The sequence below is a fragment of the Chelonia mydas genome, chromosome 5 (genome assembly GCF_015237465.2).
Source record: "Chelonia mydas isolate rCheMyd1 chromosome 5, rCheMyd1.pri.v2, whole genome shotgun sequence".
In the NCBI taxonomy this organism is placed as follows: Eukaryota; Metazoa; Chordata; order Testudines; family Cheloniidae; genus Chelonia; species Chelonia mydas.
In genome coordinates, this window is record NC_051245.2 from 45775369 (window position 1) to 45791677 (window position 16309).

At 43.2% G+C, this 16309-nt stretch overlaps 1 protein-coding gene across 3 annotated transcripts in view; it reads right to left on the minus strand.

The window, feature by feature from the left end:
* The window catches only part of IQGAP2 (IQ motif containing GTPase activating protein 2), a 225181-nt gene that overhangs the window by 21308 nt on the left and 187564 nt on the right, over positions 1 to 16309 (minus strand). For all 3 annotated transcript variants that reach the window (XM_037902978.2, XM_037902979.2, XM_043546515.1), the window contains 4 exons: positions 15418 to 15650; positions 8509 to 8641; positions 5712 to 5814; positions 3319 to 3460 (listed from right to left, as the gene is read on the minus strand). In XM_037902978.2, coding sequence (XP_037758906.1) covers positions 3319 to 3460; positions 5712 to 5814; positions 8509 to 8641; positions 15418 to 15650 — 611 coding nt within the window. The remainder of the gene's footprint in view (positions 1 to 3318; positions 3461 to 5711; positions 5815 to 8508; positions 8642 to 15417; positions 15651 to 16309) is intronic.

The window sequence follows — 16309 nt, forward strand, 5'->3', positions numbered from 1 at the left end:
TACTGAGGGAAATATATGCCCTAATTAGTGCATGAATATTGGAATATGGCCCCCCCGGCCCAGATTGGTGTAGGTAAGAGGATTCTGAGCATTTTAGCAGCTCATCTTTTCACTTGTGTGAAGCAGTGTATTTCCACCATTGCAGTACTGTTATGAGAAGTGTGCATGCCTGACGAGTCATTTAACAAGCACACATTCCAAACTAGAAGTTCCTGTAAACGTTCACTGTCCAATTATACACATAACCACAGATATTAACCCACCAATTTATCACAAATACTATACACACCAACTGGTTGGCCAGTTTTTATAATTCTGTCTCTTCTAAAAGGTGCAAAAGTTATTGTACATACATCCTAACTCAGCTGTTCTTATTTACAATTGAAACTGTAGTTCAACTCTGCATAAAATCAATTTGAAAAAGCTCTTTAAAGATCAGATTAGCAGAAACTGAGAAAAAACTAACAAAGAAAGAGCATGAACTATAGATACTGAGAAATTGCCAGGTGAGCAAAACTTAAGCTTTAATTTAAACAATAGTTTCACGCCATTGATCCCAACTACAGAAGAAACTGGTTGCACAATACACTCAAGGCAACAAGCAAACAAAGAAAAAAACTGAAATAAAATAGTGGCACTACTAAGCCATATGGTAAATATCACCACTTACTCCAATCTCTTTCCTCATCCTTCATCTCTACATTGTCTATGTAAGCTTTAAGTTGCTCAGGGCTGAGACCTTGTCATTCTGTCTGTAAGTTGCCTAGACACTGATATCACATAAATAATACAGAAATGTGTTGAGATGTTCCTATACTCTTACCTAATGTTTTGTTTTAGAAACTATAGAACTCATGCAAGTAGTTTTACATCAAACTACATGTAAAAAGTTACCAAAGTGTTTGAAAGTTACGCTTCAGATCAATAAGCATGAATAACTACTGTACTGATGGCAAACCAACCCCTTTCCTTTTCATTTAAATCCTCTCTCCTGGACCATAAAACTGTATGATCAATGTGTGGGAAATTCTAGAAGAAATTCTCTCTACCAGCTAAATTGGAAGATTTGTTTTGGGAAAACACCCTTCAGGTTAAGAATTGTAGAGTGTGTGCTTGCAATTGTAAACATTGTGGTAAAATGACTTTCCTCCAAAGTAAAGCTTCAGCTGCCAGTTAATAAAGCTAAATTACTTTTCAGATTCATTAAGTATTGCTGTTCCGTATGAGCACTGCTGAGTGAGACTGTAGCTGCACTACAGGCCTGCACAGAATTGGAGGTTTAAATTTTAAGACTGTCTAGCCAGCAGGTTGTGAAGAAAAGTGTGAAAATAGCAGTTTTAGAAGGTTAGCACTTGCATCCATTTTCAATAGTGAGAAGAGATATTAAACAACTCATAATTTGCAGGTAGGTTAAATGTGAATATATCCAATGAAACAGGGATGATGTTAATTTAAAAATAAAAATAGGTATGCAGAACTTTTGATATAATGCACTTGCCTACAGGTTTTACCAATAGTATTTTGCAACCATCTGAAGAAAAAGGAAGCCAGTGAATATTATTCTCTCCCCCGTGTAAGTCATGCAATGTTTGTGAGCTGAGAGGAAAGTAACATCCTGTACAAATACTGGTCTGACAAACATTTCCAAGTGTTTTCAATTTAGAGGAAGGAGGGCAGAGTTGGATTTGCCTTCAAGTCTAGACAGCAACTCGTCTTGAATTATGGAAAAGAGCATGTGTTAAGACAGTACCTATTTCACAGTGTGCAATAATGCAAGTAGCCATAACTTTGTAAGAGCTAAAATATCGATGTTTTACAAAGTTTGTTTCAGACTTTGAAAGATTTTGGATAGGGTGGAGACTTGACTGGTCTATTTGATACAGATCCTTCTCTTTTCAGGTCAATGGTCTGAATCTGAGCTAGGTCCATAATGACCTAAACTAATAACCATTTGATGGCCTATGTGAAATGTGCTGGTAGTTTTTCTGACACCCATATAATGAGCTTGCTAAGGAAATTTAATACATCAGAAATGTGCCCATTTCTACATTTCTAATTGATAGGAGTTAAAATTCTTCTTATGTTCTTAATGAAAAGTTTAATTATCTGTTACAATGCTAAGGATATTACAAACTGGAAAAGAGCCCAAACCACTGACAACAAAAGGCTTACCTTACTCCTGAAAAACAAGTTAACCTTTGTGTGAAGCACATCAGCAATATTATAAAACAGATCCTTCTTAATGCAAGAAAACAACATACACAGAACAAACTAAATTCTAATGAATGAGGAAAATCTGTCCTAACATGTCAAACTTCTGAAGAACATTAAAGCTTTCAAATGTTACTTTTCATTTAATGAAATCCAACAATATCAACTCTTTAGGCATCAAAAGGCATTTCAGCCCCCCGAAAAAGGAGGTACAAATCATAATGAATTAGAGGTACAATCTAACTGTATACATATCTTACTGTTGTATTCATGCTTTAAATTGTTTTCTCACCATTTCCCTCTTTCCAGGTCATACTTCACTCAAGTCTTGGCTATTAAGCCAAGAGCAACCTCTGCAGCTAATGGCAAAGGGAGGAGATACATTCCAGATGTGGTCCACACTAAGTGAGTTTGTAATTCCCTGATCTAAGTAAGTGTGTTGTGTTTTTCAGAGCACCACTATTCCTATTAACATGAATAGAAGCTGTTGGTGCTTAGCACCTCTGAAAAATCAAGAAACTTATCCAGGTGTCCAAATATGGATTTAGAGTTGGGATTTTCACATGCATCTAAGTGACTTAGAAGCACCAATCTCATTCACTTCCAAGAGGATTTGTGATCTTAAGTCACGTGGGTGTCTAAAGTAGATTTTTCAAAAGCACTGAAGTTTGAAAACAGCGGTTTAAGTCTTAACTAGCCTTGGAGTTTTGCCAGAATTACATCTCAAACTCTTAAGAGGCAAATTTCATGCTGAACCTGGCCTTAAGTTTTGATTATAACACTATCTTTGATCTCATGCTGCGTTGCCAAGGAGGTTGCACAAGGTATGAGTCAGCACAGGATTTGGCTAGAGGCTGGCAAAGCATTGGACCATCTTTACATCAATCAAAAGACCCAAGCTATGGACTTAACTTTTTGTAGACTGCCAGTCAAATGAATGGTGGTGGGGGGCATGCAGTCTGAAAAACACTAGTGTTCTAATTGGAAATTTTAAAAAAAAGTAATTACAAACCTGAATAAAGTTATAAAGTTAGTTTACGTTACTGGTATTGCTTGTTTTAACAAAAACATTGCCCAAAAGATACATATTTTATGAACAAACCGTACTTTATCATCATCCCTTTGAGATCTTGATCTTCACCTTCCTGTAACTCATATTTGCTGGTCAAAGATAGTGAAATCTCTGTCTTTGCAAGCTGACTCAATGTGTTTTCCTTGTTAGGATCACTGGGATCAACAGCTCCTTCCCCTGTAGGAAAAAATATGGCTCTTACTCTGCCAGTTCACTGATGTGTGACAAGAACTGGAGCATGAACCAGAATACTCTGAAACATGTCAAAGGCAACAGAAAACTACTCAAAGATCTATCAACATGTACTATATCTAGACAAATAACTGTTTAATTCAAAATTTTCCTTCAGCCATAAAACAAAATCAATACCTTCCCTCTATTTAGAAACAGGAAAATTGTAGTATTTTGTATTTTCTGAAAATGTCCAATAGAAGTTACCTATTTATACATCTAGGCAAAGGTTTCTGAAATACTAAAACTTGAGATTTTTGCCACCTTAAATAGGATTTTTCTTTCAAGACAGTTATCCAGACAGGGCTCAAATGTATGTTTCTTTCCCAAAGTAGTTGTGCAGTTATTTAACATCCATAGTCAGGAAAAAAAAACTAAAATAATAAAAATAGACCTGGGGTAGGGTAATCATTACTGATAGTGTCCTTATTATTAACGTGTTTCTGAGGCACCCAAAATATGCTAGACATTTTCTAAACAAAGGTGGTGTGATCCCTGCACTAATATTAATAGTTCTATTCATCTTCTTCTAGCCTTAGTCCCATCTATGTTGGGTCAAGCTCTTTGTGTCCTCCTCCATTCCAGTCTGCCTTGAGGCAGTTCCTTGGAAACTCCACAGCTGATCAAATCCTTTTTATATAGCATCCATCCATCTAGCATCCCAACCCTTTTCTTACTCTCCATTTTTAAGCTGAGCACCCGGTTTCCTGTTTATTCTTCTAATCTTCTTTTCATGTGATCAAACCATCTAAGCCTGGATTCCCCCAGCTTTCCTATAATTGGTCTCACCTTCATACTTCCCCTAATGTGTTTGTTCTGATGGTCCATCCTTGTAATAATTTTAACATTTTAATTTCCATTGTATTCAGGATCTGCTCCAATCTCTTCTTTGGTGCTGAGCATTCAGAACTATACAAAAAGCGCAGGCCTAATAATTATTGTATAGATCTTTGCCTATCAAATAGAAAAGTTTCTCCTAACTCCTACTGCAGATTACTTCACTCACTTCTCTCCTTTTAGTCCATGACATTCCTATTCTACTTGTAAGTTTGTCATTGAGTTCACCATTACCCTGTACTATTGAACCTAGGAACTTTAACTTCTGTACCTTTGCTAGTGGCTGTCCCGAGACTTACAGTCTTGTTGCCTTCCTGAAAGTTATCATTGAATCTACAGACTTTCTGCCGATTTCTGTGCTATTTCTTTCAAGTGTGCCCTTCCATCTTACTCAATTTTCCACTTCCTCTCTGCTCGCTCCCACAAGCACGTCATCATCTACAAAAAGCATGCATCAGCACGCCACACTGAATGTTTTCTGTAACCGCATCAAGCACCATGGTGAACAAAATGAGGCTTGGTGCAGAGACTCAATGCACTCTGACTCTTAACAGAAATGGTTCAATTACCTGACGTGACTTTTTAACTGGGGTAGCAGCACCCTCATACATGTCCTGGATGAGTCTGATAGCTTTCAGATATCTGTTTCATCCTCAAACAACTATATGACTTTTTTCGGAATATGCTCTTAAGCCTTCTCAAGACCTCTTTTCTCTTTATTTTTCCACAAGCAATCATAATGTAAATATAGCATCCATCATTGATTTGTCTGGCACAAACCCAAACTCATTGTTACTGACCTTTACTTCTCTTCATAGCCTCTTATCAATAATCAGACTGAATTTGCTTGTAGAAAATTTTCCAGTGTGTTCATTGGTGTATCACATCCTTTGCCTGTTTCACTATTTTATAGAGGACTACTTCTCAAAATTAAAGTCTATCTACTTTTATGGAAATGTGGTTTGTACAGCCCCTTCCATACATTCAGTCAGGTTATTTAAATATATGATAATACTCTAATTCCAGAGAGCTAGATGTTTCTGCTGAAATTTTTGATGTTGGGGAGTCAAATGATATCATTATGCTCCAGAATAAATACCCATTGTGAGTAGTTCACACCTCTCAGAGCTACTGCGGACTCTGGGAAACAGTTCTCCTTTGATTCTCATTTTAGAATATCTTTTCAGTTATAACAGCTTCAAAAATCATTTTAGGAAAAAGTCTTAAATTCTGCAGATACTGAAGAGGCCAAACAAAGTACCCCCATATACCAATTTAGGGCCAGTCCCTGGATTACTATAACCAACTGACCAAAGGGGGTGGGGGGGGGGAGCGCGCGCGCGAGAGAGAGAACACTTACCAAGGAAAGACTCTACATCTGGAACAGCCCCTAACCCCTCCAGCAATTCATTCAGTAAGTCATTCTGCTCAGGAGCAATGGCATCCTGGTGTTCTAATAGCAGCTATAAACAAGGGCAAACAAAACGATTATCCGTGAAACCACTGAAAATACTCCATTTCTCCAAACGGTGCTATATACTCACACATAGAATGCTCAAAATAAAGTCTTCAGAGCCACAGTGGGCGTACAACATGAATAAGGATTATAGAGAACAGAAGGAAAGAAAGTGCTTGCTTACAGGCTGTGGTTTCAAGACTGATAGTTCTATTGCCCAGTCTGTTGGCTAGCTCACCCTTGGATCAACATTAGAATGCCAGCAAATATACACAAACCGAAGGGAGTGAGTCCTCAAAATATTAAAACACATGAGGAAAGGCTCAATTTAGCAGCCGCTTAAACAATTAACAAAACACCACTGCTAAACAGACTCAAAGTTGGCACTTCACTTGACAGTCTCATCATATGCTGAAGTGCTTTATTGGATCAGGACCTTAATGGGCAAGGGGACTGAACGGTCTTCATAATGGTGACCCCATCAGGGCATGGTTAAGGCACATCATGCTACGCAGAATGAGGAGGCTCACGCTGCTGATGCTTATTGCTGTACTTTTTTTAAATACAGGATTTCTGACTCCTGTGGTATCAATTTGGTACTTTTCAAATGGACTAAGTTCACTTAAAAATCAGAAATTTAGTATTCTGCTCCTATTGCCAGAATCAGTGATTTTACTGGACCCAAGATAACAGAAAGTACAAACTCTATTCATAATACAACTTGTATTGCAGCTGTGCACGCCTCCAAGGAGAAATGGTTCCGCAGTCCATAAAAAGCCTCTGAGAACAAGCTTGTATACGCTGCACTATAAAAAAAAAAGCACGAATGGTATGGGCCTGAAGAATGAGTTTCCTGTAATTAGACTGCTCATTTCTGTACCCATCACTAGCATTTACTTCAGGAAGCAAGTGGCACTGTGCAGAGTTTGATAACAGTTTGTGTTTGCTAGTTCCCAAAGTCTGTTTTCCACATAAACAGGAGTCTTACTATGGAAGTCTGTTTTAAGGTTATGGTGCCCATGGCCACCAGTTTAAATTGAATTTAAATATAAGTGGAGTAAAACATATGCTATATTTATAAATTTCAGAACTCTGATAGTTTAGAGAGTGCAAAGCCTATTCAAATCAAAAGCTGTGTTCACTGAAATGTACAGGCAACTAAAACACTTTGTATGTGGGAAATCAAAGGCACATTAAATATTCTGGGGGAGACACTCAAACACACAAATGGCAGTTTAGTGCATAACTAACATTTTGCTTTTGAAAATTTCCCTCAGTCTCATCTACATGAATGCCCTGACATTATATTTTATATAGTGTACACTGTGTAGGTATACATGTGCACACTGAAATTGCAAATTTAAGACATACAGAAATTTAGGATCTTTAGATATAAAGCTGCCTTGCTTCAAGTCTTAACTACTTCCTCCATACACATATGAACTACATGAAATCTTGGAAGAAAAGACTGTCCCATTTGACTAGTGTTCTACCGCATGACAAGTAATTACATCAAAAGTGTTCAGTTAATCCTGATGAAGTACAGAACACACTAAACCAGATTACACAAAGTGACAAATGAGAGGTTCCCCATAATCATTTGCACCATCTGAGATTCAGCCTCTAAGTCACAAACTTGACAACAGCATAGCAGGAGTTGAATATCATGCTGGACACCTAAATAGAACAAGTTAAGTGTTGATAGACAGGAAATGAAACAAATACATCCTCAATTCAAGCTTGAAGTAGCAGTTGTCTTTAATCTAGCGAACACTATGTTTCCTTAGCCATTAGTTCTTGCATGAGTAAGGCTGATTTTTAACTCACTGTCTTGGGAGTGAAGTATTCCATATTTTTAAAAGAATATCCATCATTTAACATTTCTGGGTTTTGCACATTAGTGGATGACTGCTAGTATACTAGCTGTGGAAGGACCATATGGAATACATCTAAATTTTGTCCTAGTGAATCACACTATAAACTGCAGTTTCTGCATTTCATCTGTTCCTTATCCAGAACAAACATACTTGCTAGGATACCACTGCCGCCTAAATCACACTCTTACATCTGCTTCCAGCCAAACACATGATGGAATGCCAAAGTCATAAAATGTACAAGATTTTACTTTATCTCAAAGTCACACTAACTCTTAAAAAGCAACAAGTCCCCTTTCTTACCAAGGGGAAGTTTGTAATTCAAATAAACTACAAATGGTTCATCACTACTATATGCCAATAAGAAGTTATGCCATTTTTTTTCCCTTTTCAATTAAATGCTCTGAAAGAAAAATACTTTACATTTTATTGTCAGATTCTTCTTTTGGTTAGCACTTTGTTTCCAAACCGTTGTCTCTACCATTCTCATTGGGGCTAATGGGGTGGAAATGCAATTCTCTCCTGCGACATACAGTACAAGTTACAATAAATGTTAAGAAAAGTTTGGTTCTAAGGTTATTCCATACACTTGGACATTGAGATGATCTTCTACTTGGACAAGAGACTATCAGAAAGGAAGAGTAAAGGAATTCCTTCATGGCATTTTAGGAAAGCCAGTACAGAACATCACAGTTATTCTGTGATTTTATGGAAAAATTACTCATCTCCCAAAAAGTGATTTGAGAAGTTTCCCAAGAACAGATTAAACAGTAGTTGTTTAACAATTCCCCTTTGCTCAGTAGCTAAGTTTCTTTCCATTCACTTACTGAATGGGTATTGATGATTTCTTCAATGGAGATGTATATGACAGGTTTGCTGAGGGTTACCATATCAGAGTACTCATCAATATTGAATTTCTCCTCTGGCTCAGGAACATCACATGCTGTCTGAAAAAAATTCCTAAGAAAGTAGTAAGATGAGAAAGATAGGTTAAATAATTATACAATAAGAAAGACATGTTTTAGCTAACTGTAGTGAATTGGAATAAGCTTTTTGTTTGAAATGCAAGATAAAAACGGTTACTTACTTTCTCGTAACTATTGTTCAAGATGTGTTGTTCACGTCCATTCCACATTAGGTGTGCGCGCGCCGCAGGCACGAGCATCGGAAACTTTTTCCCTTAGCGGCTCCCGTCGGGCTGGTGGGCCCCCCAAGAGGTGCCACTGCGCCCTGCATATATACCCCCGCTGGCCCGACCCCCTCCAGTTCCTTCTTGCTGGCAACTCCGACAGAGGGGTAGGGGGGTGGAATGGACGTGAACACCACATCTCGAAGAACAACAGTTACGAGAAAGTAAGTAAGCGTTTTTTCTTCGAGTGCTCGTTCATGTCCATTCCACATTAGGTGGATTACAAGCTTACCTCTGGAGGAGGGTAGGAGTCACGGAACAACTGCTCGGAGGACCACTCTGCCAACTGCCGCATCCTCTCTGGCCTGCTGGTTGACCACATAGTGGGTCGTGAAGGTGTGCACCGAAGACCAGGTTGCTGCTCTGCAGATCTCCTGGACTGGGACCTGTGCCAGGAACGCCGTGGAAGTCGCCTGCGCCCTGGTCGAGTGGCCCGTGACCGCTGGGGCTGGAACACCTGCGAGCTCATAGCACGCCTGGATGCAGCTTGTAATACAAGACGAAATCTGCTGCGCCGACACTGGGAGGTCTTTTAACCTCTCGGCCACAGCCACAAACAGCTGTGTGGATTTGCGAAAGGGCTTGGGGCACCCCAAATAGAACGCCAGTGCTCGACGCACATCCAAGGTGTGCAAGTTGCGGTGACTCGGGTCCGTATGGGGTTTCGGGAAGAACACCAGCAGACAAATGTCCTGGCCCAGATGGAGTTGGGAGACCACCTTAGGGAGGAACTTGGGGTGCGGCCGGAGCTGCACCTTGTCCTTGTGAAATACTGCGTATGGTGGCTCAGAGGTGAGGGACGCCCTTCTGGCCGAGGTAATGGCAAAAATGCCATCTTCCAGTAAAGGTGGAGGAGAGAACAGGTAGCGAGGGGCTCGAAAGGGGGTCCCATGAGTTTAGAAAGAACCAGGTTAAGGTTCCATGGAGGGACTAGAGGTGGGACCCTTTAAGGAACCGCCCCACCATTGGGTGGGAAAACACCGAGCCCCCCTGTGAACCCCGGATGGAAGGCGGAGATGGCCGCCAGGTGCACTCTGAGTGAGGACGTGGCTAGCCCTTGCTGCTTGAGGTGCAGGAGGTATTCCAGAATGGCCTGCACCAGGGCCTGGCCTGGCCGCACCTGTCAGGGTTCACACCAACACGAGAACCTTTTCCACTTGGCCATATAGGCCGCCCTGGTAGAGGGCTTTCTACTGCCAAGCAGAATCTGCTGCACAGGAAGGGAGCACTGGCTCCACAGAGCCTCCACGCCATCAGGGTGGAGAAGCCGCCCGCCGTCCTGTGTAATGAGGTCCCGGTGTAGGGGCAGGACTACTGGGGCATCCACCGACAGCTCTAGGAGCGATGTGTACCAGTGTTGGCGGGCCCAGGCTGAGCCGATGAGGATCACAGCCGCCCTGTCCCTGCGCACGTTGAGCAGGACCTTGTGCACCAAGGGGAGCGGGGGGAAGGCATACATCAAGCCCCTCTCCACGGGATTGCAAACGCGTCCGCGACTGAGCCCGGGCTGCGACCCTGGAATGAGCAGAACCGCAGGCACTGGGCGTTGGCCCTGGTGGCAAAACAGATCTTCCTCCTCTAGGAGATGCTCGTGAGAGGGGTCCCTGAAGAGGGATAGGGAAGAGGAGGGGAGAGGAGAGGGGGAGGGAAGCGAACTGCAGCAAGTACCCGTTCCGCACCGTGTGTAAGACCCAACGGTCCAATGTAATGGTGGACCATGCACGGGAGAAACGGGACAGGCGGTTCAGGAAACAAAGGGACGGATCCGGTGACTGGTCTGGTACGCTGTCCTCGAGCGCACCTTCAAAAGCCTGGCTTAGTGCCCGGCTGGGGTTTGTGCTGGCCTTGGGTCTGGCCCGGCGCATTATTATTGTTGTTGTTGCGCCGTCGCCTGTTATCCCTGCCTCGCCTACGGTAAGGCTCATGCCTATGGCGAAGCTGGTACTGGCGTTGAAGGGGGGGCTGCAGCTTAAAGGGCTTCCTCTGGGTCGCCGGGGTGTGCATACCCAGTGACTTGAGCGTAGCTCGCGAGTCCTTGAGGCTATACATCCTCGTGTCTGTCTGATCCGAGAAGAGCCCAGAGCCTTCGAAAGGGAGGTCCTGGAGCATATTCTGGACCTCAGGGGGCAGGCCTGACTCCTGGAGCCACGCCGAGCGCCTCATGACCACCCCTGACGTGACTGTTGTAGCCACCGCGTCTGCTGAATCCCAGGAGGCCTGGAGGGAGGTCTTGGCTACTGCCTTGCCTTCGTCCACCAGGGCCATGAACTCCTGTTGGGATCTTTGCGGGAGGTTGTCCTTAAACTTCCCCACCACCGCCCAGGAGTTGAAATTGTGCCTGTTGAGGATGGCCTGCTGGTTAGCAATCCTCAACTGAAGGCGCCCAGATGAGTACACCTTTCTACCAAAAAGGTCCAGGCGTTTCACCTCCTTGGCCTTAGGGGCCGGGGCCTGTTGTCCATGGCACTCCCTTTTGTTCACCGCTGAAACCACTAGGGAGCATGGACTTGGGTGGCAGAACAGGAACTCATAGCCCTTCGATGGGGCAAAGTATTTACGCTCCACTGCTTTAGCCATTGGAGCACTGGAGGCCAGGGTCTGCCATATAATCTTATAGTTAGACTGACAGGTCTTAATGAGCAGGAGTGCTATTCTGGATGGCCCTTCGAGGCTCAAAATGTCCACCATGGGGTCCTCCTGCTCAACCGTCTCCTTGGCCTGCAACCCCAAATTTTGGGCAACTCTGCGCAGCAGTTCCTGGTAAGCTCTATGGTCTATTGGTGGAGGGCTGGATACCTCTGTATCCGCCACCGCCTCATTGGAGGAATATGAGAAGGTTAGCTGCTGCTCAACCCCCTCTGGTCGGTCCTCCTGCTCCCCATATCCCGTAGAAGGGGCCTCTGGCTCAGGCCAGGGCGGGAGTCCATGGGACGGCACTGGGCTCGGTGCCGGACTCTCCGGTCTAAGCTGGGGGGATGCTGGAGGCCTGGATACTGTTGCCTCCGGCACCGTCTGGCGTTGGTGCGAGGACTGGGACCGCTGCACCGAATAACTTACTCTGGACGGGGCCCCTTGGCTCTCCTGATAGGCCCAGGGGGTCCAAAAGGGCCAATGGCCTGGCGGCCCCCATTGAGATCACCAGCTCCCCTGAGGGTCCCTGCTGTCCGGGCCCCGGTGCGGGCAGCTATAGCAGCTGGAGCCGGCGCCGGACTGCAGCAACGCCGATTGCGAAGGCCATGGCGGTGCCAACAATCTGAGCCGGCAGGAGAATGAGTGGCTCCTGGCTGAGCAGGACCAGGAACGGGACCGGGACCGGGACCAGTGCCAGCGTTCCCTGGACCGGGACCGTCTGCGGGAGACCTCTGGCAAGGGCTGTCTTGACTCCTCCTGGTGCCAGAGAGCGATGTGCCCTTCCTGGCGCTTCTTCATGTCAACCCGCTGCTGGTGCCACAACCTCCTTCTGGGCTGCTGGCAAGTGCAAGTCTCTGGAATCGGTGCTCGACTGGGACCAACTCCGGGAGCGGTGCCGGGACGGTGTCTTCGAGCAGCACACCCATTGCCGGCTTACCCCTCGATGGCGCCTGAGGCCTGGGTGCCAGAGGGTTCTCCCCATATGGGAGAGGGCTCGCCGACAGCTCAATGAGGTCCTTTGCGGCCTCAAAGGTGCCAGGCGTAGAGGGCTGATCCATTATGCCCTCGAGCCCATTGTCCGCACTGAGCTTACTTAGGTCTGGACTCGGTGGGGGTTGTGCCACCGGGACCGCTGGTGTCAGCGCTGCTACCGCGGCCTTCCCGCTCTTGTTGGTGCTTGGGGCCTTGGGAGGTGCCAGCCTCCTGTGCGGGGAACGACCACGCCTTCCTTTAGGCTGTGCCAGGGAGGACGATTGGTGCCGGGGCCTAGCCTGGCGCTCTGGTGCCGACAGTTTATGGTGCTTTGCTGGTGCCAGGTCTCCCGACAGCTCTGGGGCACTATGCACTGAGGAAGCCTGAGCTGGCATCGGGCACTCCGGGCCCGGTGGCTGCAATGCGGCCTCCAACAGTTGCTGTAGGTGAAAATCTTTCTTTCCTTGTCCTTGGCTTGAACACTTTGCAAATCCTACACCTTTCATTTGATGTCCGTCCCCCAGGCAACGTAGACACGAGTTGTGGGGGTCAGTAACTGGCATAGGTTTGCGGCATGTGGCACAAGCCTTGAAGCCGTGGGCCTGCGGCATGCCCCGCAGCCGGTGCTGGAGGCCTCCAAGCACCTAATCACTTAAGTGTTCACAATCTATATGTAAACGAACTGATAACAGCTACTCTAAGGCTAAGGGACTGCTCTTCTACGGGAGAGAGAAAGAGAGAGATTGTTCCAGCGCCGCCACGGACAGTAAGAAGGAACTGGAGGGGGTTGGGCCGGGGGGGGGTATATATGTGGGGCGCAGTGGTGCCACTTGGAGGGCCCACCAGGAGCTCCTAAGGGAAAAAGTTTCCAACGCTCGTGCCCGCGGCACGCGCACACCTAATGTGGAATGGACATGAACAAGCACTCGAAGAATATGAATATTTCTGCTACAATCTATTAAATCTGCACAGGAATGCCAGGGAAAAAATCGTTAGCAGCACGTCACAATATAAATAGGAGTGCTTAAACGTTACTTGTCCCTAGAGAGAACAGCAGGTTTATTTATTCAAAATAAGATTTTTCCCTTTCAGCTACAAAGTTGTAAGCAAGAATTTGGCACCTCTTTTAGATGTTCTGAGGGATCTAGTCTAGCATCTGGATTAAAAATAACCCTCCAGAAGATATAAAGGAAATATACTTTGCATAAATGGTTACCCTCATTGTATGAAAGCAGCTCATAATATTGACAAAGTTTAGGAGCAGTAATTAAATCTCATACACACTAATACAAGTTGTCATAAATACACGGTCTGAATGATACAGGGCAGTCATATCTTAAATTTAAACCCATTTAAAATCCTTGCATCGCTCTACTGCAATGTTTAACTGTTTGGTGCTCAGGAACACTGTGCAAAATATAAGGATATCTGGCAAGATTATGGGATTGTTACAGTGTAAGAATACTATGGGAAAATACACAAAAAGTGTTAACACAAAGTGTTACTATGACTATACCACTATCTATAACTAGACTTAAGCCATTCAGTGTTTCAGAAGCAGGAAACAGTTCCTCAGCATGTTTATGATAACTAAGAAAGGTACTGCACAGAGAATGGAAAGATATCTCATCTTACTTAGTAACAGAGCAGATTCTAACCCTCTCAGGTTAGCATCCTCCTCGGAGACATATCACCAATTTTCATCAAAAAGTTAATTTAATGAGATATGGGATTCTTCTTTTTTGTAAAGATCAGAGCCAAATTAAACATAATGAGCAGGTCTTCCTCCTCTTTGCCTTTGTTATTAATAAAATGACTGAACTGCTTTAGTATCCTTGCTCATATATGGCCTCTAAATGAAGGTTATAAGAGTAGTCCTCATTCCTGTCCTGTGAATATTTGGGAGTTCAGAAGATTTTCCCATTCAGCACTGTGATAAAACTGAGAACCTTTTTGAGGAAAAACTAGGATGGGCAGTAGAGAGACCAACCAGGCCATGACCAAGGATCAGGACACTTACATGGGATGTGGCAAATCTGGATTCATGTTCATACTCTGCCCCATCTGGAGCAGGGACTTGAACCAGGGTCTCCCAAAACCCAGGTAAATGCCTTACACACTGGGCTATTGGTGGGTTTTCCCATAGTATTCTTACTCTATTTACCTGACGATAATTGCACAAAATCTCTTTAATCTGTGCTGTAACCTAAAAATTCAATGAATAATTCTTTTCATATAGAGGAGACCCTTCTAAAAGGATTAATTAATGTACATTTAAAATGTTCTGCTGTCTCATGATAATTCCATGATCATAACCACCCAAAAAAGTTACAAGGTAAAGAGCATAAATTTCAAACAACTTCCTTGCAGCACAGAATGTCTGGATTTTCCCAAAACACTTTTCAGCAAAATATTTAAAGTGTCATCATTTCCTACAATTGTTTCTCTCAGCAGAGATGGCTTAAGTAAAAAAAAAAAAAAAAAAAGAAACCAAACCAAACAAAAAGCCACCCAGCTCTTCCTGGCTGGGAAAGAGTTTACCTTTACAGAAGAGTAATCTCAGCCACCAGATTGAAAAACGATCAGCTGTTCTACTTACTTATAGCAAGCATTAGTGTGTGTTATACAATGAAATGCTCCATTAGACTCTTGTACTTCATTTTGCATTAAAAATTCCTATTAGGATGCCTGAATACTGCTGAGCAATACTAAAATTACTTGCTAAAAACAATAGTACTGAACTGGAAATATAGCACGTTATTTTCCCATTAGAGAACAAGACAGAGCGATTGCTATATGAAGAATTACTCATTGAATTTTTAGGTTACAGCACAGATTAAAGAGATTTTGTGCAATTATCGTCAGGTAAATAGAGTAGGTCTACCTCATCCACTCCCAAACAAACAGTTTACATTGAATAAACATTTGCAAGAGCTTTTCACACCTGAACTTCTGGTACGTCTGCGACAGGTAAGTATTCATAGACGAAAGATGCGCACTCTCTCCTTCAAAGAGTTTGTTAGAAGCAGCATGCTGAAGGACTTTCGCCACACAACCTAAATTCCTCCTCTGGTCAGAGTGTATCTGGCCTCCAGCTGTCATGTCAATTATATCAAAACCATCAGGAGCAACAATGGCTGGGTTCATGTAGCGATAGTATAGGAGGTTTCCAACAATCTATAGGAGAAATACTTTGAGATTTTTCTCTTCCCTGATGTACACTTTATTACAGTCTTAGAAAACCCAAAGACTACACATTTCCTGGTTTAGATTTTAAGAAATCATTAACTAAAGAAGCAGTAGAGAGCAATTTGTGAAAACAACTTCTGACGGAAGTATTATCTAGTTAGCAAACCGGAAAAGTCTACTGATCCCACAGAGATAAAAAAAGATGTTATTTAGTAATGGGCACTTACACCACGAGTATATGGTTTAAAAAACAAAACAAAAAGTCCCACTAAACAGGAAAAGAGTGCCCTAGATTTCTCATTTCATCAGAATTTTGGCCAGGTCTAATTTTTAAAAACCACTTATTTTAAAAAATGTTTAAATACCTAAAATTTTGGATGCATATATCAAGTTATAATAAATCCTGTTCTCACTCAAATAAGATTTCCATTACTATCCTTTTTCAACTGAATCAGAAATACTATGAGGATAGACATTTGTAAAATTTCTACTTCCTATCCTGCCTAAAAGCAGGAAGTGCAGAGAGAATAATTTTTTTTTTTTAAAGTAAGTTCATATATTATTTAACTTCAGAAATAAGAGGTTCCATTCCTTTAATCTTTATTCCGAACTTCTAGCCCATCCCAAATATTTTAGTGAAGATTTTT